Source organism: Mustela nigripes, chromosome X, assembly GCF_022355385.1.
Source record: "Mustela nigripes isolate SB6536 chromosome X, MUSNIG.SB6536, whole genome shotgun sequence".
NCBI classification, from domain to species: Eukaryota; Metazoa; Chordata; class Mammalia; order Carnivora; family Mustelidae; genus Mustela; species Mustela nigripes.
Window position 1 is genome coordinate 88764625 of NC_081575.1, and position 22377 is coordinate 88787001.

Sequence of the window (22377 nt, forward strand, 5' to 3'; positions counted from 1 at the left end):
CCAGAGGCAGGGCAGCGCAACCCTCAGACTGATTTTGCTACATAATCATGAAATTTAAAATTCTAGTAAGTCTTTAAAATTATAATCTTTAAGCCTTTATCTTAGATAGTCCCTTATTTTGACCAATTACTTACTCATCTTTTAAATACTATAGGGAAATTTAAGCTTTCCCTACCTAAAGTCTAATGTGAATTCACATATTCTGTATAAATTCAATAACAAGATGGTAATTAAAATGTCTTCCTTGTCTTGATACTGAATCCCAGGAGGCAGTGAGAATAAACAAATGTAAAAAAACCCAAACAAACATGAAACCGTTTGTGTAACAGCCAATTCTGATTAAATAAAACCCGTTAGGATTTTATAAATTAAAATAGATTTAGTATTGAAATAACACAAATTTGGAATCATTATTAACTTTATTTGTCACTCTTTATAGACATTGGTCCACTTCCACATGAAAAGTAGAGAGCATTTACTTCCACTTAATATTCTAGAGAATGACGTACCACAAGCCATTAATAGTAACTTACACAAAGTTACTAAAATACATTTTTTATAGTCAAGCTCCAAGATGTCCCCCCAAAATTGGTTTTGGGGTATATAATTACAGATATCTCTAACTCCACAAAGCTGGTTTATTTTTAGATCAAAGTATTTTTAATATCCACCCCATGATGTGGATCACCAAACTTGCAGAAGAGGTTAAAACACAGCCACCCTGTCTGTCAGGTGCAGTTCTCAATCTGAGTCACTGGGGAAGTACTCCCACAGTTTAGGGCTACTTGAAGTTAACAACCTTCTGTCTTGTTTCAGAAATATTTACATCAGATTAAGACATTTAAAATGGTTCATGGTACAGAACAGCCCAAATGTCATTTTCACGTAGCCTGTGTAAGGAAGTTAATTAAGCACTCCTAAGTTTGTCTAATAAGTTCAGTGCATTTTCCCCAACATAAATAATGCAAGCTATTCTAAATGTTTTACATTTATTTCAGTGCACATTTCCAATGTTAAATGGAATGAAATTGTATTAAATGGTTATATTTGAGCATATTATGGACTCTATAGCACACAAATCAATTCACATCAATACTATAATTCACTCTAAAAGAACATCACAGGCACACGGAGAGCAAATTTTTTTTTTATATATATAAATTTGAAGTATACCATCTACTTTTAAACTACACTTAAAGATTTAATAAAACAGCCAATTTCCAAACCCCTTTTCTAAGTCTGGCTTGAGGAAAGTTCAATCCATTCGAATCTTCTGGTTTGTCATCCTATAAATAATGCTGTCATATCCAGGATCCATGTTCCAGATATTATAAGAGGTGATAATCACAGCCAAGGCCAAGGCAATCATTATCCAAAGTACCATGTTGAAAACCACCGCATATTCAAGGTTATACTTATATGCAAGGTTATAGGGGCTCGATGGGCTCTTCTACAACGAAGAAAAGAGGGAAGAATTTTAAGATCGGAAATTATCCCCATTTGGTAGCTCTGATTCGTTTATCAAACATTTATTCCTAGGTGGCATTAAGACATGCTTGTACCAGGAGAAGCCAAGAAGGGGAGCCTTCCTGGAAAGGGGAAGTGCATGGTCAGTGAAGTATAAGCCAGTCCAACTGCTTGAGAAAATGTGGCGACACCAGTATGGTCAAAGTGTGTGTATCCTGTGATCCAGCAAGTCCATTCCTTAGGGAAACCTTGTGTGTGTACCCAGAGCCACGCACAGCCACCTCCATTAATAGCACGGAAAATGTGGCAGGTCCACACAACGGGAGCCTGTGTGCCTCTGAAATGAGACCGCCAGCAAACAACACAGAAGACGAGCAAGCAGGATTCAAGTGCCCGTAAAACCAAACAACAGTGTTCAAGGATGAAATCCGTTCCATGGTCAAAATGTAAAGAAATCAAGGGCAGGATTCACAACTCGGGACAGCAATTACTGGCGTGGGGGCACAGGGGTAGCACTGGGAGGCTCAGAGGAACAGGTATCGTATTCCCTTCCCCACATGTTATACACTTAAGTATGCTCCATTTTAATTTTAAAGAGGAACACAAATGGCTCATTCAAACCCGTCTTCCTCCTGCTGGGGCCGAGGTGGAGTCTATCTACTGCTGGGCAAAGGCACTAGCCTTTGCTAGCCTTTAGTTGTTCAGGAGACTTCTTTCACTCTGGCTGAGGAACAAAAGCGAGGAGGAAAACAGCAGATGTGGCTAGACGCAAGTAAGGCATGGGCAACCTGGCCCTGAGCCTAGCTGCAGGGAGGAAACGTGCAGGAGTGAGTGACAGGGTCAGGTTTGTCCTAAAGGGACACAGAAGACAATGGAGCCTCAAAACCCAGCAACTGGCATGCTATAGGCACCTGAATGTTTCCTTCAACCTGGACTCTTTCCCTCAGACTGGTGAGAGTGATTTCAGTGGGAGAAAGAGGGTGGGCAGTCACCTGTGTGGGGAGCTTAGGAGACAAATGCAGAAAGATTTCACTCCTGAAGACCACTTTCTTTTGGGGGGCAATCAGGTTCTTTCTCCCTTTGTACAACTCCCCGCACCTTAGTATGTTCCCAGAGCTGCCCAGCCGTCACCACCATCTAGCTGCAGGACGTCCCCGTCACCCTATGCGGACACTCAAGCTGAGCGCCTCATTTTCTGCGGGGGGCTGGGGAGACCGCCCACACAGAGCTGAGGGGCAGAATGGTCTTCCCAGGGATGCTGGGCACCAGCCTCTCGTCTCCAAGTGCTTTAGTCTAGTAGAATGAACAAATACGACACCGCAATTTTCAGATTACACATAAAATGTTAATTCACTTCAAGTTCCTCTTCTTTATTTGCTCCCTAAGAATGTCTGTCTTACTGTGCTCTCAAAAGCTCTTTACATTTTGTCAGTATTTCTAGATGCTCTGTACTGGGAAAATTTTCAGGATCGTCTAGCCTGCCATATGGTCTTAAATACAGGTCCTCCCACGCCCATTAGAATAAAACCATCTCTAACCAGGCACATCTAGATTAAGTCCCACACTGAGATCAGTAAATGGGCTCATAAATAAATAAAAGGGGAGTGTCTATCAATGACTGTAGCTATTGGCTCCAATCTCTGAGACCAATGATAAGTAAGGTTCCTGGCCACAAATGTTCTGGAGCGTCCCCAGAGCTGCTCTGGTTTACATGCAAAGTACACACACGCTTTGCTATGCCTGGTGCCCTGGCCTAGGACCCTCTAAATGCTTCCAATCAAAGCAAGAGCCAGGCCAAAAACTTGCAGACGTAAATCAAATCCTTAGGTGTATGCACAGCAGATCCTGGAAAATGAGAGACTGGTCCACACAGACAACACACTTGCAGGAAAAGCGGACTCCAGGTGCGGAATCCTACATCGCACTCCCCCACATTCACTTCTCAGGTCTTCTCGTAAGAGCAATGTTTGAATGATCTTACTGGCTCTGACAGACTTACCCCCAACTCAGATTCTTGTATCATCTGATTACAAACAACCTGAGCCTCTCTGTCAAAATACACATGCCTATGTGGATAAGCAATCTAGGTTTTCACTGAAATTGTTTCCCAGATTTACTGTTCATCCATGTCGCCCACAGGTGACTGAGGATTTAGTGGGTTTTTAAATTTTAGTTTTAGAACAGTATAAAAATGTACTCACCGCTTGTTTTGCCTCAAGAATAGTCCTTGTCTTCCTGACAAGAGAGGTGTCAAATGATCTGACAGTCACTAATTCCACCACTGCATTCCCGCCATAAAGGTTGTACATGTCATCTGCAAACTGAAGACTTACTGACATTACTATGAACTGCGAACAGGCACTTCATGAAATAATGTGGAAGCTCTGCGTACCCACGAGAGTATACACTCCCCTACTGGCTAAGGAAATATGTGGTCTTAAAGGTTTGACTGTCAAAATACTCAGATAAGTGTTCATCTTCAACATATATTCAAATGCTCAAAATAAAATTGAGACAAGTTGTTGGCATATAAATTGGGGGAAGGGAAGTAGGAAAGGGAAATGAAATTTTTCCCAAGTGCTCGCTGGTTCATCACAAACACCTATAGAATTTACCTCACTGAAGAGCTGCAGGAGAGCAACTCCAAGGCCAGAGACAAACCAGCAGTTACCACATGTCTACTCAATGTCTGGTTCTGTGCTCAGGGTTTTCCTCCCATGATTTCATAGGGTTGATGGGGACAGAGTTTTGGGTAGGAAAGAGAAAAAAATTCTGGCAATGGATGGTGATGACAGTTGCACAATGTAAATGTACTTAATGCTACAAAACTGTACACTTAAAAATGGTAAATTTTATGTATTTTTCACAATTAGAAAAGTATTATGCTGGAGTTATTGACCCTTTCCTCTGCCATCTCTGCCAGCATTAGAGACATCCCAGCGCACACCACTGACCCACTCCAAGCTTCGTCACTAAAATTAGAGGTCCTCCAAAGGGGAGACTTCAGACTTCCATGAAGAAGCACTTAGTGAAATGCTCATATTCTAACCTCTCCCACCCCATCAATGATTTACCTTTTGCAGAGCATCAACAAGGATCTTGGAAGCATCTCTGAACTGTTCAGAATCTTCCCCATAATGCTTCCCAATTTCATCCAAACCTGCCAGCTCCAGTGAATATAAATCAGGAGAATGATCCTTGGCTAGATGCTTATGTCGAGACAACTGAGAATGAACAAAAGGAAATTGATAAAGTGATGTCAGACACAGCCACCTTGAGTTTGTATTGAACTCAGCTAGGCTGAACGGGGGGGGGGGAGCGGGGCTCAGTCTTCTGCTCAGGTCACGATCCCAGAACCCCGGGATTGAGCCCCACATCAGGCTCCCTGCTCGGCAGGAAGCCTACTTCTCCCTTTCCCACTCCCCCACTTGTGTTCCCTCTCTCGCAGTCTCTAATAAATGAAATCTTTAAAAATAAATAAATAAATAAATACACAAACTGGGCTGAAGGGAACCATAGCAGTGTGCCTTAAGATACAAATAGCCTAAAATGGTGGCAAGCAGAATCAGTTGAAATGGGAGTTTCTGATAAGAGCAAGTATGACTCTCTGAATATTTAATAAAAGCTCTAAAAAACAAACAAACAAACAAACAAACAAACAAAAAACACCTTAAGCCAAAAAACTCTGATATGTGGGGCTCCTGACTGGCTGAGTGGGTAGAGCATGCGACCCTTCATCTTTGGGTCAGGAGTTCGAGCCTCACACTGGGACTACATCTAGCTTAAACAAACAAACAAAACACCCTCAGATTCGGGCATCAGTAGGAAAGAACAGCTGACTGGACCAGTTGGATCCCAGGAGAACATGAGCCACCCAGTGCTCAGGGAGCAGATACCTCCCGCGTGCCCTCCTAGAGCACTTGGCTGGCCCCCAGCAAAAGACCTCCAGACCCCCCCACACCAACCTGCTGAATACTTTGGCCAACACCTTCAGAAGATGGCATACAGGTATGCTTTATTTTAGTCACAGGAGGAGTTTTTTTTTTTAAAAATCACTCACACGTACAAAATACACTGCAGGTTTGTTTTTTTCCTTCCTGACTTGGTTGACAACATTATTAGCCCAAACTGTTATTTCTATTTTAGACCCAAAGATACAGAAACAGGAATAAGTCTTAATGTCTTTCAAGAAATCAACCTAGCCAAGTCAGGTCTCTGGAGAGGGAGGCCTCTGAGGCCTGTGCCCTTGAGGACATACATATACTTACGGTCTCTCCTGGAAGGAAAAATGCAAAATAATCCCACTGTAACAAGAGAGGAGTTCAGAATTCCCATCACCACTAATTTCTCAACTTCCGTGGTACTGTAAATCTAGGGCACAAACTTCAACTGGTCTATCAGGATTCTCGGGAAATGAAATACTAGAGGAGCCAACTTACCAAACTTGAAATATCATGGAGCACTTGCAATTCAGAAAGAAAGAGCAGGTCAACCTTTAGAGGGCCGAAAGAAATAAGCACTATTTTAAATCTGCATCCAAAATCTGTATTTGCCATTTATCAAGCAAGGCACAGGGCAGGATATTACAAATGTCAAGCACAGTAAGTGATTTTATGCAACAACTGTCCTCTATTTGGTAAGTTCATCTCAATCGCAAACGCACATAAAAACATTTCCTAATAAAAAATGTCATTCCCAGCACAGTGACTAGCACTCAACAGCTAGATCTTTGATAATGGTATGATAAAACACCCAAACTCTCAAGTGGTTTTCCCTCAGGGCATCCAAGTACTCGGACACTGTGGTGAGGCCCTGCCAGCGGCCCGCTCTGCTCATATTCCTTGAACATGTTCCGTATCGGAGAAGACAAGATGGCAGTGCTGGTCGTCCATGGTAGGTCAAGAGAAGAGGCTGCCACAAAGGTGGCATGCCATGTGGTGAACACAGCGGGAAACTGACAGGAGTCGAAAGTAAGAGTGCCTCCCTCCACTAGACTGCTGAGAATGAGCCAGAAAGAGGAGGCAACGCATTAGAGATGGCAGTGAGTAACGGTCTCTACGTGACCAGACCGACACAGCTCCGCCAGTTAGTAGTTTGTGTGACTCCTGGCCTGTCTGCCTTACCTGGTGGCAACCCCTGCACAAAAACAAAATACTATTTATTCAAGTCACCAAAAAAAGGTCTATTTGTTCATGAGATTCATTTAAAAATTATACTGAACAATCTACTCCAGCACAGTAAACTTGCCAAACTTGTCATTTCCTAAAATTCCACATCTGCTCTAAAATGAGGGAGCATAAGATGGAGAATCAGTAACGATATTCACGTATTCGATTCAATGGCGGCGCGTCTTACTTCACTGTTCCTGCTCAGAGAATTGAGCGGAAGTGAATTGAGAACCGAGTTTTCTTGGAACAGGCGATTTCGGAGCTGTCGTAATGTGACGGAGAGATCTTCAAAGACCGAGTTCGCCTTCCCCACCATATACACTCTCTGCAAGGAGAATCCAAAATTTTGTTACAGTCTGCAGAAGAATTCCAATATACAGAATATATATTTTTAAAAGTACATACACTACAGAGAGTATATGTAATTTTTCATACAAATAGTTTTAATGTTTTCATTAGGGAAAACATTTTTTTAAAGCACCTGAAGTAAAAACTGCATCACTTACCTCCTCACTGGGAGCCAACTGCAAAACTACAGGAGTTTCTTCAGAAAATAGGGAGTGAATGGAATTTGCAACGCTGTCAAGACTGAAAGGAACTGCCTGAAATTTAAGAGTAAGACCTCAATTATCGTTGGAACCCAAGGGGTAAGAAAAACCACTCAAAAACAAAAGAACCTTAAAAGAAAACAAGAACCCCCACCACTTATGGAAATTCAGAAGACCCAAATCATTTCCAAACACAGCCCTTTTGAGGGCATGTATAAAACAGCCCCTCAGTGGGCCACAAGTCTATTTCCTGTATGTCTAGATGGGAAAGAACTTTCCAACATGAAGGACACAACACTCTTGCACAAGACATAATTTTTTAGTGGCAGTTCATGTACTTTAAGCAATTCATTCCATTTTAATATTGTGTCACAATGAATGTATATTCTATTTTTAATTTTTTAAATAATTTTTAAAAAGATTTTTTATTTACTTATTTGACAGAGAGGGAGAGATCACAAGTAGGCAGAGGAGGCAGGCAGAGGGGGAGGGGGAAAGCAGGCTCCCCGCTGAGCAGAGAGCCCGATGCGGGGCTCGATCCCAGGACCCTGGGATCATGACCTGAGCCAAAGGCAGAGGCTTAACCCACTGAGCCATCCAAGCACCCGGAATGTATATTCTATAATAAAGTATTGACTTGTGGGATGCCTCGGTGGCTCAGTCAGTTGGTCCCACATCGGGCTCCTTGCTCAGTGGGGAGCCTGCTTTTCCCTCTGCCTGCTTGTGCTGACAAATAAAATAAAATCTTTAAAAAATAAAAATAAAAAATAAAGTATTAACTTGTAAGAGGAGGTCTGAAGAATTTAAAGAATTAAATTTCACTGAAAGAATACTAGACCTCATTTTTCATTTCAGAATTTAGAAAATGTTGGACTTAAGGGTTTATCTCCAGATAGACTGAAGACTCAGATAAAGCATGTCACAAGAATTTTGAAGCCTCTATCTTGGGACGACATGATATCAAATTGGAATAACCAATTGTAGTAAAATCTACTTTTTTCTTGAATTTTTTATTAAAGTATAATATACATACAGCATAGTGCATAAATCCTGAGCTAACAGCTAGAGGAGTATTTCCAAATGGATACCTTCATAAAGCCTAACCAGATCAAGACAACATTATCAGCACTCTAAAAGGCTCCCCCAGCCATGCTCTCCACCCCCCAGGGTAACCAAAAATTCTGACTTCCATCCGCATAGATTAGTTTTTACCCATTTTTTAGAAGAAGTTATGGTCACTCTTCCCTTCAAAAAATTGTTATTCTCAGTATTACTGTAGTAAACCAAGCAGTATGATAGTGTTTTAATGGAAATTTTTAGTGATTTTTTTTTTTTTAAAGATTTTATTTGTCAGAGAGCACAAGCAGGGAGAGCAGCACACAGATTCCCCACTCAGTAGGGAGCCCTGATGTGAGACTCGAACCCAAGACCCCAAGATCATGACCTGAGCCAAAGGCAGACACTTAACTGAGCCACCCAGGCATCCTTAATTCCCTTTACTACTGAAAGGTTAATAATTATAAGTAGCAAATTAATGCTAACATGGTACAAGCAGAAATAAGTATGATTAATCTTTGATAAATTTAATTTTGATGCTGGGATCTCATCTAGTTCATGATATTGTTAAATAAAACCACTTTCTTCTTAATCAAGATGTATATTAACTCTTCACAGAATTCTCTTAAAATAAGTTGTGGAGTAACTGCGGAAGGGGGAAGTCCCATTTGCGAAAGCGCTCGGTCACAGGGCCCTCTCCTCCAGCCGCCACACAAGCTTCGGAGGAACACGAGCGCTGGGACACTCTCCCGCCTTTCACCTAGGGAAAATAGCACTTGTATCAGGAAAGTTGAAGATTAAAGGTAACATATCCTTAGCAATCAGCCTGGAGAAGCTGCTGAGTCAGAGGAAAGCCAAACTGTGAAGGAAAAGAAAAAATAATACAGACCATGAAACTCAAAAAGGAAAAAGCTCAGCCGCTTAAAGCTCCTGTTTTCTTCCACTGTAGTACAAGGATGTGTGTGTTTGTCCTGGAGAGAATGAAATTTCTGTATCTATAGAACTTGAAATTCTAATGAAAGGCGCTAATCAAACAGAAGCTTCATTACGGAGAATTAAGACACTCTGGTTTATTTTAGATTTTGTGGATTTTGCCCTCTGAGTCTTGTATTTCATTCACCACCCACTGTCAAGAGAAGTATTAGCAGTCAGCCAGGGTCAAGCAACATGAGCTCTCTTCACAGCTTCCACTCAGGTAAAATAAGGCTAGTGTGTTAAAAATGCTGAGTTCTGGACTGCATGCAAATTAAAAATCTTAATAGCATTTTGGATTTGTATACATTTATTTTAAAGGGATCTTCAACAATAATTTTCACAGAAATTGCCTTCTTAATATTACTAACATTAAATTCTTTTTTAAAACTGCCTTTGGATTTTTATGGTCTCCTTTCTTACATTTATTCTAAAATTCTTCTGGTTTCTTCAGCTCATTAATTTCCAATCTTTTGAACTGTCTAACATGTGCATTTAAGTTATCAATTTTTCCTTCCTTACCACTTTAGCAGCACCCCACCATTTTTTTTTTTTTTAAGATTTTATTTATTTGAGAGAGAGACAGTGAGAGAGAGCATGAGCGAGGAGAAGGTCAGAGAGCGAAGCAGACTCCCCGTGGAGCTGGGAGCCCGATGCGGGACTCGATCCCGGGATTCCGGGACCATGACCTGAGCCGAAGGCAGTCGTCCAACCAACTGAGCCACCCAGGCGTCCCCACCCCACCATTTTTAAACATACGGTATATTCACCGATACTCAGTTTCAAATAATTTCAAAACTTCCACTGTGATTTTTCTCTTCAACTCATGAATTATCTGGGAGTCCATCTATTCCAACTAACTTTTCCTGCTGATTTTTTTTTTTTTAATTTTTTTTCAAGAGAGGGGCACCTGGGTAGCTCAGTTGGTTAAGCATCAAACTCTTGATTTCAGCTCAGGTCATGATCTTGGGTTCTAGAGAACAAGCTCTGGGGAGTGGGGGGTGGCACAGGGTTCCACACTCCGTGGAGAGTCCACTTCTCCCTCTTTCCCTCTGCCTCTATCCTTCCCCTCAGCTCACATGCTCTTTAAAATAAATCAGAAATGTTTCCAAGAGTTACATAGGAAAAAAGATGATACAGTTTAAAGACACGAACAGGGGCGCCTGGGTGGCTCAGTGGGTTAAAGCCTCTGCCTTCAGCTCCAGGGTCCTGGGATTGAGCCCCACATCAGGCTCTCTGCTCAGCGGGAAGCCTGCTTCCCACCTCTCTCTAACTGCCTCTCTACCTACTTGTGATCTGTCAAATAAATAAATAAAAATCTAAAAAAAAAAAAAAAAGACACAAATAGTTCTATGAGACTTTCCCTGAAAAATAAGTTTAAAGAAAAACGCTTGCCTCCCCATTTCCCATTCCCAAGGCCCCCACTTTCAAATCCTTTGTTTCGGGGCACCTGGGTGGCTCAGTAGTTAAGCATCTGCCTTCGGCTCAGCTCATGATCCCAGGGTCCTGGGATCAAACATCAGGCTCCCTGCTCAGCTGGAAGGAAGCCTGCTTCTCCCTCTTGTCTCCCCTAGCTTATGTTTCCGCTCACTGTCTGTTACATACATACATACATGAGAAATCCTTTGTTTCCTTTTCCTTTTGCCACCATCTCTAAATGTGTTTTTAATACTACATCTTGATTTTTCCATTTGAGAAATCTATTTACTGCTGAGTAAAGAAAATGAGGATTTAGCTTTCCCACGTCACCAACCACAGCCCCCCCCCCATAAGTGCACTCCGTTTCTAGGTCTTCACCTTCCTAAGAGTCATAATTTTCATTGGATCCATATCATTTCACTATGATGACAATGTAAACTGTATTCTCGGCCTGCCCTTATACTCGACAATCACTGCTTTTTGGTTTTTGCTCCTCTAGTCCCTAATGGCAATGAGAAATCTGCTTTCTACTCATTCCTTTGAAAAGACAATGTCTTTTTTCTGATAGCTTTTAAGATTTCCAGTGCGCTTTAAATCTGAGGAACCATCTATTTTGCTTTTACCATTTCCAAATACATTTTTATTTACTTCTTATTTACTGAAGTATAGTTGACATGCAATATTATATTAGTTTGCAGGAGCACAACACCGTGATCTGACATTTATACACATTATGAGATGACTGCCACGGCAGGTCTGGTTACCATCTGTCACCAAAGTGACTGCAGTCTTACAGAGTGTATTCCCCAAGCTGTAACTTTACATGCCCGTGACTTGTTTGTAACTGGAAGTTTGTACCTCTTCATACCCGGCAACTATTTACTCCATCCTCCCTACCCTTCCAAGTACATTTTTAAGGTTTCGTTTTCAGATTTAACTGCACTGTGGTCACAGAGGGTGGTTTGTTTATTTGATACTAATTACCCATTATTTGTTGCGATTTGCCTTATGGCCCTTTGCAACTATGTACATGGACCTTTGTAACTATGTCATATGTGCTTAGAAATTATTTGTATTAGACCACAGAAAGTCTGAAAAATCCCCCCAAATCATCATACAGACTAGTCTTACAATGCCATGAGATTAGAAGCTGAAAAATTTAAAGTTATTTGAAAAGAACCCACACATTAAACACTTCTAAATAACTCATGGGTTAAAGAAATCACCAGATAAATTATGAAATATTTAGATGTGAATATTAATGAATGCACCACATATCAAGGTCTTCAAACTGCCTCACGGTTTTCTGTCCCTTTCTTGAACTCCTCCATGATCATTAACATGTGGGTTTTCTCATCTCCTGGGAACTGGTCTATTACCTGTAGTTCTAAGGGGACGAATTTGGTTTTTGCACCTAAGGACTCGCTCATGGCATTTTTTTCCTCGCAAATGCTCTATAAATTACGTTTCTTCTTCTTCTTCTTCTTTTTTTTTTTTTTAAAAACCAAAGCAGCCCTGAGTGGTGGAGGCATCCCAACGGGGTGGATCGTGTGAGCTGGGAGCACACAGCCCTGCACAGCTTTGAGTCTGGAGTTCCGAATCCCCTTAGGGGACACTTGGGGTCCTCCCGCCAAGAGAAGCCAGCCAGCTCTTCCGTGGCAATCCCAGGGCAGCTGGGGTTTTACCAGCCCTCATCCTGAGAACAACACATTTTATAGCCTCCGGCTTTCCACAAGAAACTTGGAGGTCTGGTTCACCACTGTGGCTCCTGAGCTTTCCTTTCCTATCTGGCAGCTCTGTGTATCCCTGCCTTGCTCAAAAGTTCAGCTATGTGAGGTCTCAGTTGATGACTTCTCTGCGCTGGCAGTGGACAGAGGGCCTCTCACAACAGCTCGGCCTGCCCTACCGCCTGAAAAGCCAGTGAAGGAGTAAGTGAACGAGCAAAAGAGCCTCCAGTCTCCTACTTACACAAAATCGCAAGTAAAATTCGGATGGGAAGGTGACAAGATAATGGACAAGAAAATGTAGACAAGAGAAGGGTGTTTATAACACAATTCAAAACGACAGCTGACAAGATTAAAAATGCATGCCTTTAATTTTTTCTAATACTCACATTCTCCAAAGGGTACGAAATGACACGGCCCGGGGGCAGAGCAAGCTTGTCGACTCCCTTCACCATCACCATCACCGTAGCCCGAGGACGATGGAACAGGTTTCCCACTGCAAGTCCTGGCCAAGAAAGGTCCTAAACATTGGAAAGCAGGAGATGGCGCTTAATTATCCACTCCAGGAACCACTGAGCAGAGTCAAGGGGCTCCTGGATGACCCTGGCAATGAAAATTCAAGGCGTGGCAGGGGGGGGGGGGGGGGGGGGGGATGGGGGTGGGGGTGGGGAGAGACGGGGGCGGCAAACGTTTCATTTAAGGCAGCAGTTGCCATCTCCAAACCAGAACAGGGATTTCGACCTTCATGTTCTCAAACTTCCACAGATCTACAACAAAGTCTACTAGCAAGTCCTCTCAAACTTTTTGTGGAAGAAAGTGGACAAGTAAACAAAATGCAGGTCCTTTTCAAATCCCAGATTATAAGCTCTTCTTCACAGAACCATGGGCGTCTTCTCCCCCCACACAGTCACTTGCCCTTAAGGACAGCCTGGCTTTTCTCTTTCATAAGGACGCAGTAGAACTGCCATTAAAAGTCTTCCCTTCAGACTAAGCTTGTCATACATCAAATTCCTGCTGAAAGTAGCTCACATTAATTTACTAATAATTATTTCTCAGGGTTACTTTGACAGCCATTCGTAATCAAATTTAAGTCTGTGAAGGAGGTACAAACTTCATCCTTAAATGTAAGCAACCAGCCACGGCCCTACAGGGCACTCAGGGGCTCCAGACCCAGGCCCGGTAGAGGCAGCTCCCTCGCACTGCTGCTTCTGGCTTCAAGGGCACTCAGGACCCAGGAGGAAAGATCCTTTGGCTGACTGGTGGTATCTAGAAACCACAGCAAATGCACTGAAGTTCCGAAGTGGGAAGAGAGAAGTGGGAAGACAGCAAGACAGAGCAGACTGCATCCGTCTCCATGCCCTCAGCCGCAGACCTCTCGTTCCCCCAGGCTCTACACCCCCTCCACCAAGTCTCGAAAGCAGCCAGGTACTCAACGGCTTATGGCTTTACTCCCACAGCTACTGATTGCACTAAATTCTTAGACTCAAGCAGGATGCAGATACGTTTTACCATGTATAATACACTGCAATAGACTGAACGTGTTCCCCCCCCAAAAGTCACGTTGAAAGTTATTCCCCAATGTGACAGTATTAGCAGCGGGCCTTAGGGAGGTTATTAGCCTCACAGTGGGCTCAGTGCCTTAAAAAAAGGAGCCCAGAGAGTTCTCAACTTCTCCCCACCATGTGAGGACACGAAAAGAAGTCAGCAGTCTGCAAACTGGAAGAGGGCCCTCACTAAGAATCCGACGGGCTGGCACCCTGATCTTAGACTTCTCACCCTCAAAACTGTGAGAAATGAATTTCTATCATTTATAAGCCATCCAGGCTATGGGATTTTCTAACAGCAACCCAAACTGAGACATACATCTATTGTGTACTGAAAAAAAAGCAAAATTGTACATCCTATTAATGGGGCAGATAAATTCTCATATATGAAGAACATCAACACTATGAATAATTACATGGTTAATGATTGATGATGGTTTGGTTTCATAAGCCAAGCTTGTAGCACGTCTCCAAATCTCTTCAACTACAAATGAGTTTTGCTTTTGTAATCTGTACCAAATATACCTATGTCTCCTTCTTGCTTTCTTGGGCTGCTAGCAGAAAAATCAACAAAAATACTTTCAGAAGTAGCTCCCAATATCTTTTTAAAAATACATATAACTTCTGGGCGCCTGGGTGGCTCAGTGGGTTAAACCTCTGCCTTCGGCTCAGGTCATGATCTCAGGGTCCTGGGATGGAGCCCCACATCGGGCTCTCTGCTCAGCAGGGAGCCTGCTTCCCCCTCTCTTTATGCCTGCTTCTCTGCCTACTTGTGATCTCTCTCTAGCAAATAAATAAATAAAATCTTTAAAAAAAGAATACACATACTTCTTTAACAGAGAAGCCCATGGACAATGCAGCCACATCTGGGATTCGTTCTCCTGGTATAGGCCAATTTCCATCTCGGAAAACAACAGACCCAGGTGATCTTAATATACTAAACTCGTTCCCCAAAACACCTGGAAGAAAACAGATTAATAAATGATCAACATCATACATCTTTTGCACCCATGTAGAAAATTATTAAATATAAAACATGTTTACCCATTCTCCACCGACTTAAGATACTACGTATTACTGGACAAAATGCTGAATCCCAAACATCAACAAATTCTTTTTCAAATATTGCTCTACAGAACCAAAGTACATACATTCTGCAGAGGCACACTGATGAAACAGGATTCTCCCAATAATCAAAATGCCGTCCTACAGGTGTCTCTTAAAACAGGGGCAATCGGCAAATTGGCAAGAATTAGAAATCAATGGCATTTCTCCAGAATTTAAAAAGCAAACGAGGGGCGCCTGGATGGCGCAGGCGGAAGGGCATGTAACTGCTGATCTTGAGGTTGTAGAGTTGAGGCCCATGTTGGATACAGAGATTAAGTAAATAAGTAAACTTTAAAAAATAAATAGGGGGTGCCTGGGTGGGTTAGAGCCTCTGCCTTCGGCTCAGGTCATGATCTCAGGGTCCTGGGATCAAGCCCCTCATTGGGCTCTCTGCCCAGTGGGGAGCCTGCTCCCTGCCCCACCCTCCCCATCCCTGCCCCAGCGCTGCCTCTCTGCCTACCTGTGATCTATCTGTCAAATAAATAAATAAAATCTTTTAAAATAAATAGATAGATAGATAGATAAATAAATAAATAGGGGCGCCTTGGTGACTCAGTAAGTTAGGCAGGCATCTGTCTTTGGCTCAGGTCATGATCCCAGTGTCCTGGGATCGAGCCCTGTGCCAGGCTCTCTGCTCAGCAGGGAGTCTGCTTTTTTTCTCTCCCCCCTGCCCCCTGTTCTCTCCCTTTTGCAAATAAATAAATACAATCTTTTAAATAAAAGCAAACAAACCCCTGGCACAGACTAAAAAGAAACTTGAAATCTCTAAATTATTTCTGCCATCCACCCTGTCTTCAAAATGCAAATTCATAAAATTCCTAGTATTTCACTCTAAAACTCGAGCAAGTCACCAAATCTTAGGATAGAGATTTTTCTTCATATCCCATAAGCAAACCTAATGAAATGAGGACAGTCAAAGGCAGAGGGTCGGAGGGGGACTGGTCATGTTACTAGTCAGAACAGAAACAGTGCAGAGTTTTTAGAAGCCAATGTAAGAAACAGTATTTCCAACGCGTCTATCAAGAGGCTGAGAACAGGATTTCTGTAATAATAAAGCCAACAAGTCTTAGGGTAAGGAGCCTGAGATAAACAGACCAAGGATGAGAATAAAGGGCCTGTTTCATAAACCCCCCAAAGATGAGGTATCTGGCCTCTTTAGCCATTCTATGTTAACCCAATGATGTCCAGCTTGCACAAAGAAAACTTACGGAAACTTTCAGATTTCTATGAAAAGATCAGCTCCAAGTCCAAAACAAATCTTGGCCCATGCTTACGTAGCATGGGAAAATCAGACTTCAGGAAAGCATCACGGTTATTCTCTTGACCTAAGGAAAGCACCACTTACAGGGTATGGGAATAAAGTCAGAAGCAACAATAAATGTTTTGGTGTTGCGGTATTGACAGTAAATAAAAGGCCTCAGGATGGTGCTGATACAACATGAAGAGTTAGAAGTTTCAGTTCTGCACAGCTGCCAGAGCAGGAATTTCCAAAATGTTCTAGCCGAAGGCAGGCCAAAAAGAAGAGCAGAGCGGAATGGTTGTCGGTAACTGACAGACATCCTGGTTCACGACAGCGATGCTCACTGCCAATGCTAAGGAAAATGAGGCAGCAAGAGACCTACCCTTTCCAAGTCCCATACACGAATTTAAAGAACCACACTGGATCTGGAGATAGTCCTGTTTGCCCTATTTGCTCAAACCTAGCAAAGAAAGCTCTGCTAAATTACTCTGCCCCAACACCGTAGGTAGACTCCCCACTTCTGTGTCTGCACGACAATCCTTCGGGAACCCTGGGCTTTTAGAAAAACTTATAGGTGAGGCCTCCTAGACTGAGAAACTGCTGCTTAATCCAGGTTTCTCCTGGAGATCCAACAGGAAGTCTCCCATTCTCTACTAGAATATACCAGTCAAGGGGAATGCTGCCTCAACTTACAAACCCAATGTCGGCCAGCAGTCATCTCCACTGTCCCAACTTTCCAATTCCCCCAAAAGGCCCTTGTGGTACTCAACTGAAAGGAGCTTCCCAACTTCTTGCAACTTATTTTATCACCCCTGCCTCAGTCTTACCAAATAACCTCACCTCCAGCTTGGAAAGAGAGCAGAGGAATCCCACCCACTGCCTGCTTCCCCTCCCCACCAACCACAAATTTATCTGCACCAGCGTCTGGCCTTATCTTCTCTCCCTCCAGAGGCTGGCAGGGACGTCCCTCCTCCAGTCTAACATGATCCCCGCATTCAGCCTTCTCAGGGACCTTCATTCACTCACCACTTAGTCATTCAGTGTTTATCACAGGCCGCTATTCTGGGAGGACAAGGGTCAGGAGTTAGGGCGCTATGTGGCTGCAGGCATAAAAAGCTGGCCCGTACCACGAGGGCAGAGATTTCTATTTGTCTTGTTCACACAATATCCCCCAGGAGCTGAAAACAGTGCCTGACACACAGTGCTCAAAAAATAGTTGCTGAGGGACGCCTGGGTGGCTCAGTTGGTTAAGCGGCTGCCTTCGGCTCAGGTCATGATCCCAGCGTCCTGGGATCGAGTCCCACATCGGGCTCCTTGCTCCGCAGGGAGCCTGCTTCTCCCTCTGACTCTTCCTTCCACTCTGTCTGCCTGTGCTCGCTCTCATTCACTCTCTCTCTGACAAATAAATAAATAAAATCTTTAAAAAAAAAAAAATAGTTGCTGAGTTCCTGAATGAAGCCACGCCTCCTACTACAAACTTCCCACTTTCAACTGGCTCTTTCAGCATAAAAATACACTTTGGGAAGGGAGGGAGACCTGGGTGGTTCAGTCGTTAGGTGTCTGCCTTCAGCTCTCAGGTCATGATCCCAGGGTCCTGGGATCGAACCCCACATCGGGCTCCCCACTCAGTGGGAAGCCTGCTTCTCCTTCTCCAACTCCCCCTGCTTGTGTTCCCGCTCACTGTGTCAAATAAACAAAATTCTAAAAAAAAAAATAAAAAAAAAAGACAAAAAAAAAAAAAAATTCACTTTGGTTGCTCCCTTTCTAAACGACAATCACAAAACCGAGCTCCTCTGGTCCTACCAGCCTCAGCCTCCCTTCAGAGGAAGGATCCTGGAAAAGCAGCCAATGCCTCTTTGCTTCTCTACTTCTTCATCTCACATTACCACCTAACCCACAGCTCTGGACTCCCCTGTACCACCGAAACGCCTCACCAAATCCAAAAGACAATTTCAGCCCTTAATTTATTTAAAACTTCTCACAGCACCTGATCCTGGGCAACTCCCTCCTTAAAAGTCTCCTGGCTTGACCTTCACGAAGCTGGGCCATACCCCGCCTCCCCACCCCAGTCCCTCTAGCAGTTTCCCCTTGTTTCTTTCCCTTTCATTTTAAAACAGATGGCCAAACTTTTTCGATTTCAACTCTTTCAGTACAAAATATGAAAGCAGTCCCAACATAGATATATTTATTTATAAAGGACACTCTTGTAGAATAGACTGTACATTCATAATATATTTCAAAGCACACAAAAACAAAATTTTAAAAAAGGATGAGATACTTGTGTAATAATTTTCCCAATTTAATCAGAAGAAAACATGAGACAAACCCAAATTTTTTAAAAAAGATTTACTTATTTGAGAGAGAATGAGTGAGAGAGAACATGAGAGAGGAGAAGGTCAGAGGGAGAAGCAGACTCCCCAAGGAGCTGGGAGCCCGATGCGGGACTCCACCCTGGAAGTCTGGGATCATGACCTGAGCCAAAAGCAGCCGCTCAACCAACTGAGCCACCCAGGCGCCGCTGAGACAAACCCAAATTGACGGACATTCTACAAAATATCTTATCAGGATAGAGCCTGGGTGGCTCAGTGGTTGTCTCTGCCTTTGGCTCGATCTCAGGGTCCCGGGTCTCAGGGTCCTGGGATTGAGCCCCGCATCGGCCTCTCTGCTTAGCAGGAGACTGCCTCTCTGCCTACTTATGATCTGTCTCTGTTAAATAAATAAATAAAATCTTTCAAAAAATATCTGATCGTTACTATTTAAAAAAAAAAAAAAAGGAGATAAGAAAAGCTATAAAGTTCTAGTATCTTCTTCTGGAATCCCAAGAGATCACCTAGCATACTCCACTTTTAAGATCTAAAGGCTCCATTCTTGAAACTTGCTGCTTTCCTATCCTTAAATCCCTTTCCCTGGCCGAGCCTATCTATGACTCAGGCAACAAACGCCAAAAACACTGATGGCTCTCAGACTTTAACTGACAGCCCAGATTGCTCTTCTGCCTTAGACCTACGTACCCAACAGCCTGCTATGCATTCCACCCCAACCCCCCTTTTTTAAAAAGCATTTCCTTCTAAGTACCATGAGTCCTTCAAACTCATTAAGTTCCAAACTGAACTGACCCTCCTTCCACACACTCCCTTTGTATTCTCTATCCGGAAGGATGACAGCACCTTCCAGGCAGCTGCTCCCACTGGCCATCTTTAAATCATTCCTCAGCACCACAGCCAATCACTGAATTCCACTGATTTTTTTTTCTTCTTATCTCAAAAACTTTCCCCTCCAGGTCCAGTGCACACTCCCAGGCCCTTACCGGACTTGCCAGAACTGGCCGCCTTATGACCTGTCACACCACTCTGAGCCAGCCTTTCCAGCACTTTTTCAAAACACAAGCGTGTTCATTCACCCATCAGCTTAACTACCTTCACTCGCAGCCCAGAGCTGCTGAGACAAAACCCTAAACATAACACCCAAGGAACCTCACCAACCTTACTTCTGGTGGCTCCGCAACTTAACCCTTGTACATTCCAGCACCACCAAACTATTGGCTCTTTTGCTCTCACACAGGCCTGTCTAAACTGCGCCCCACCCCCGCCAACTACCTATTTCACATATTTGCCCAGGGAGGATACCCCGCCCGAGGGGTGGGCGGGGGGGGGGAGTTCCCTCCATCTCCCCATCCCGGGCTAGGGGGTAAGTATCCTTCCCTTTGGGAACTCCCACCATGCTATGCTGTGATCAATGAACAGTGGATGGAATCAATAAGTGAAAAAATAAATAGGTCCTACTCTTGACCTCTGGGGCACCACTGATAACATCAAATCCCTCTTCCACATTACACTCCTTCAAGTTCCACATGTTTGCCCTTGGCCTTTCCTCTCCAGGACAAGCACCTGTTTTTCAAATACTCCTCATGACATGGTATTCATAACCCTAGTTCCCTTCCTCTAGTCTCTCTCGGGTTTAGTTAACACCATTTTAAAGGACTTATTTACTTCCTCAAATAGAGAAGTCCAATCTCTTAGAGATGTTTTCCACTAAATCACATTTAGTCATTGTGGAAAACAGTAATTTAACCTCAGGTGACAAGACCAAGGAATACAGAAACTGACAAGACCAGATTCTTAGTCTGTATGAACTAGACTATTCTAGTTAAGAAAGCATGCTCAAACGGTGTACAGAAGCAAATACTTTGCCTCAGACCAAAACAAACCAAAAAACCCTGAAACCTCACCGAATCAAAATAGTATCAGTCAACATTAAAAGATGGCATTTCAACAGATATTCAATTAAATCACACTATGGAAGTTAAGATTTTTAAATTTCGAAAACTGAATTTAAAACAAAAGAAAAACATCCCTCAAAATAACTTACTAGATAGATCAGGATAACCATTCGGGAGCCAGAAGCAGAAACCAAAGGAACAAAACATCCCTAAAACCTTAGGGATATGAAAGTAAGTATAATTATCATCGACACACAATCCTGAGCACATCTCCAGGAATGGAGCGGACCTGCAGATTTCAAGACCGTCAGTGGCCTAACCTCATGCAGAATTAAACCACAATTCTAAAAGTGGGTCGGGTCATCCCAACACCTCACACAGATTTTTAAGCTATAGGTTTTAAACAGGCAGAACCGCATTTCTCCAAGTTCTCAACTTGGCCTCTTGTTCGCCACCGTTGGAGCCCCCAGTCCAGGCCCTCATCATCCCCAATCAGGAGCATTTCCATCACCTGTGCCACAATACACATAATGATGGAAAGACCCATGCTCTGGGGCCAGCTGATCCGGGTTCAATTCCATCTTTGCTGCTTACTACCTGCGTGTTGTCGGGTAATTTATTTAAGCTTGACTACCCTGTAAATCGAGGATGATGTCCTCTTCTAAGGACTACTGTAAAATTAAATGACTCAAATGATACATAGTAAGAGGCCAAATACTAGCGGACTTGCTGAACACGAGGGAACCTAGGTTCCACTCAGAAAGCTACCATTTACTTGACATAGGGCTTTCAGAACGTGACTCACATCTTAGTTTCCAAATGCTTAAAATGGAGAACCCTAAAAAACTACTCAGAGGTACTCTGAATTGGCCTTTAGAAAGAATCCTACAAAAACAATTACCACACCTCCAACTTTTGTATTCTGAAACACGTAAAGGAGAAGACTTCGCCAATTACCGATGACAACCGCTAGAAAGGAAAACACCAGAAAAATGCAAGAAAACGCAGCATCTGATGGCAGCTCAGAAGTCGACTTTCCCTTCCTCGCAGACGGCTGCGGTTCCACAGTTAATTGGGAAATGCATCCCCGCGCCTCCGAATCCGGAAGACACAGGCGGCGGGACCCGCGGCCGCGCCTTCCTGGAAGAAGCGGAGGGTTGAGGCCGGCTCAGGTGCCCCCACGCAGCCCGGCCCCGCCCTGGCAGCTCGCCAGGCCTCGCCGCCACAGGTCGGTCCGACGAGAAGGCCCAGAGGGAGGTGGCTGGGGCGAGGCCGCCGCCGGTTGCCCGCACTGCGGCACCCGCCCCGCTGCTGCCCACCTGCGGCCGCCCCCGACCCCCCGAGGCTCCCGGCCACTCCTAACGCCCCCCGGCCGCCCCGGTCCTCACCCGCCGCCAACAAGGACAGGAGCACCACGAGCGCAGCCATGGTCCCGCGGTGGCCACAACAGCAAAGGGCGGCACGGACCGGGCCGGCAGAAGGCAAGCGACCACCGCAACGATAGTGAGTGACGCGCTCCGCCTCGTCCCAATTCCTTGAGACCGCCCCGTCGTCGCCTCCGCTGGGACGCTGCCGCCTTCTCCACCAATCGCCAGCTACGTCGCGGCCTGCGCGAGAGGCGCAGGCTGAGGAACGCCTGCCTTATGGGCGGAGCCTAACGTGATAGATGCAAGGCCCTGCCAATGGCAGGCAGCGATCGGGGAGCCGGGCAGCTCCGCCCCCCGGCCTGTGACCACCAGTCACGAGGTGGATCGTAGGGCCGAGGGTCGGGGATGTGGGGGATGACGGAGCCCTTGGATGGATCTCAACGGCCCACGGGGTGGGGCTGCCGCCCAATTGCGGATCCCTTGGCCAATCTCCAGTGATGGTCTCCAACCGGGGTGTCTGCCTTTCCCGGTGACTTGGCTCCGCCC

The 22377-nt window shown here is 44.2% G+C and overlaps 1 protein-coding gene across 1 annotated transcript; it reads right to left on the reverse strand.

Annotated features, from left to right (window-relative positions):
* Positions 1 to 400: 400 nt before the first annotated feature.
* Positions 401 to 22032, reverse strand: ATP6AP2 (ATPase H+ transporting accessory protein 2). The gene is made up of 9 exons (XM_059384845.1): positions 21853 to 22032; positions 14727 to 14857; positions 12744 to 12875; positions 7142 to 7237; positions 6823 to 6960; positions 5907 to 5960; positions 4542 to 4691; positions 3669 to 3788; positions 401 to 1450 (listed from the first exon to the last, which is right to left on the reverse strand). Exons 1-9 carry the CDS (start codon positions 21890 to 21892, stop codon positions 1256 to 1258), a joined length of 1056 nt encoding a protein of 351 aa, XP_059240828.1. The 5' UTR covers positions 21893 to 22032; the 3' UTR covers positions 401 to 1255.
* Positions 22033 to 22377: the final 345 nt, after the last annotated feature.

Excerpts from the sequence above, each read along its gene's own strand:
- ATP6AP2 (XM_059384845.1), bottom strand. The coding sequence starts at position 21,892 with ATGGCTGCGCTCGTGGTGCTCCTGTCCTTGTTGGCGGCGG. Across the intron at positions 5,961-6,822 it reads CTCTGAGCAGGAACAGTGAA|GTTGACCTGCTCTTTCTTTC; the intron begins GTAAGACGCGCC and ends GGCCCTCTAAAG. Across the intron at positions 4,692-5,906 it reads TCCATGATATTTCAAGTTTG|TTGTCTCGACATAAGCATCT; the intron begins GTAAGTTGGCTC and ends GTTCATTCTCAG.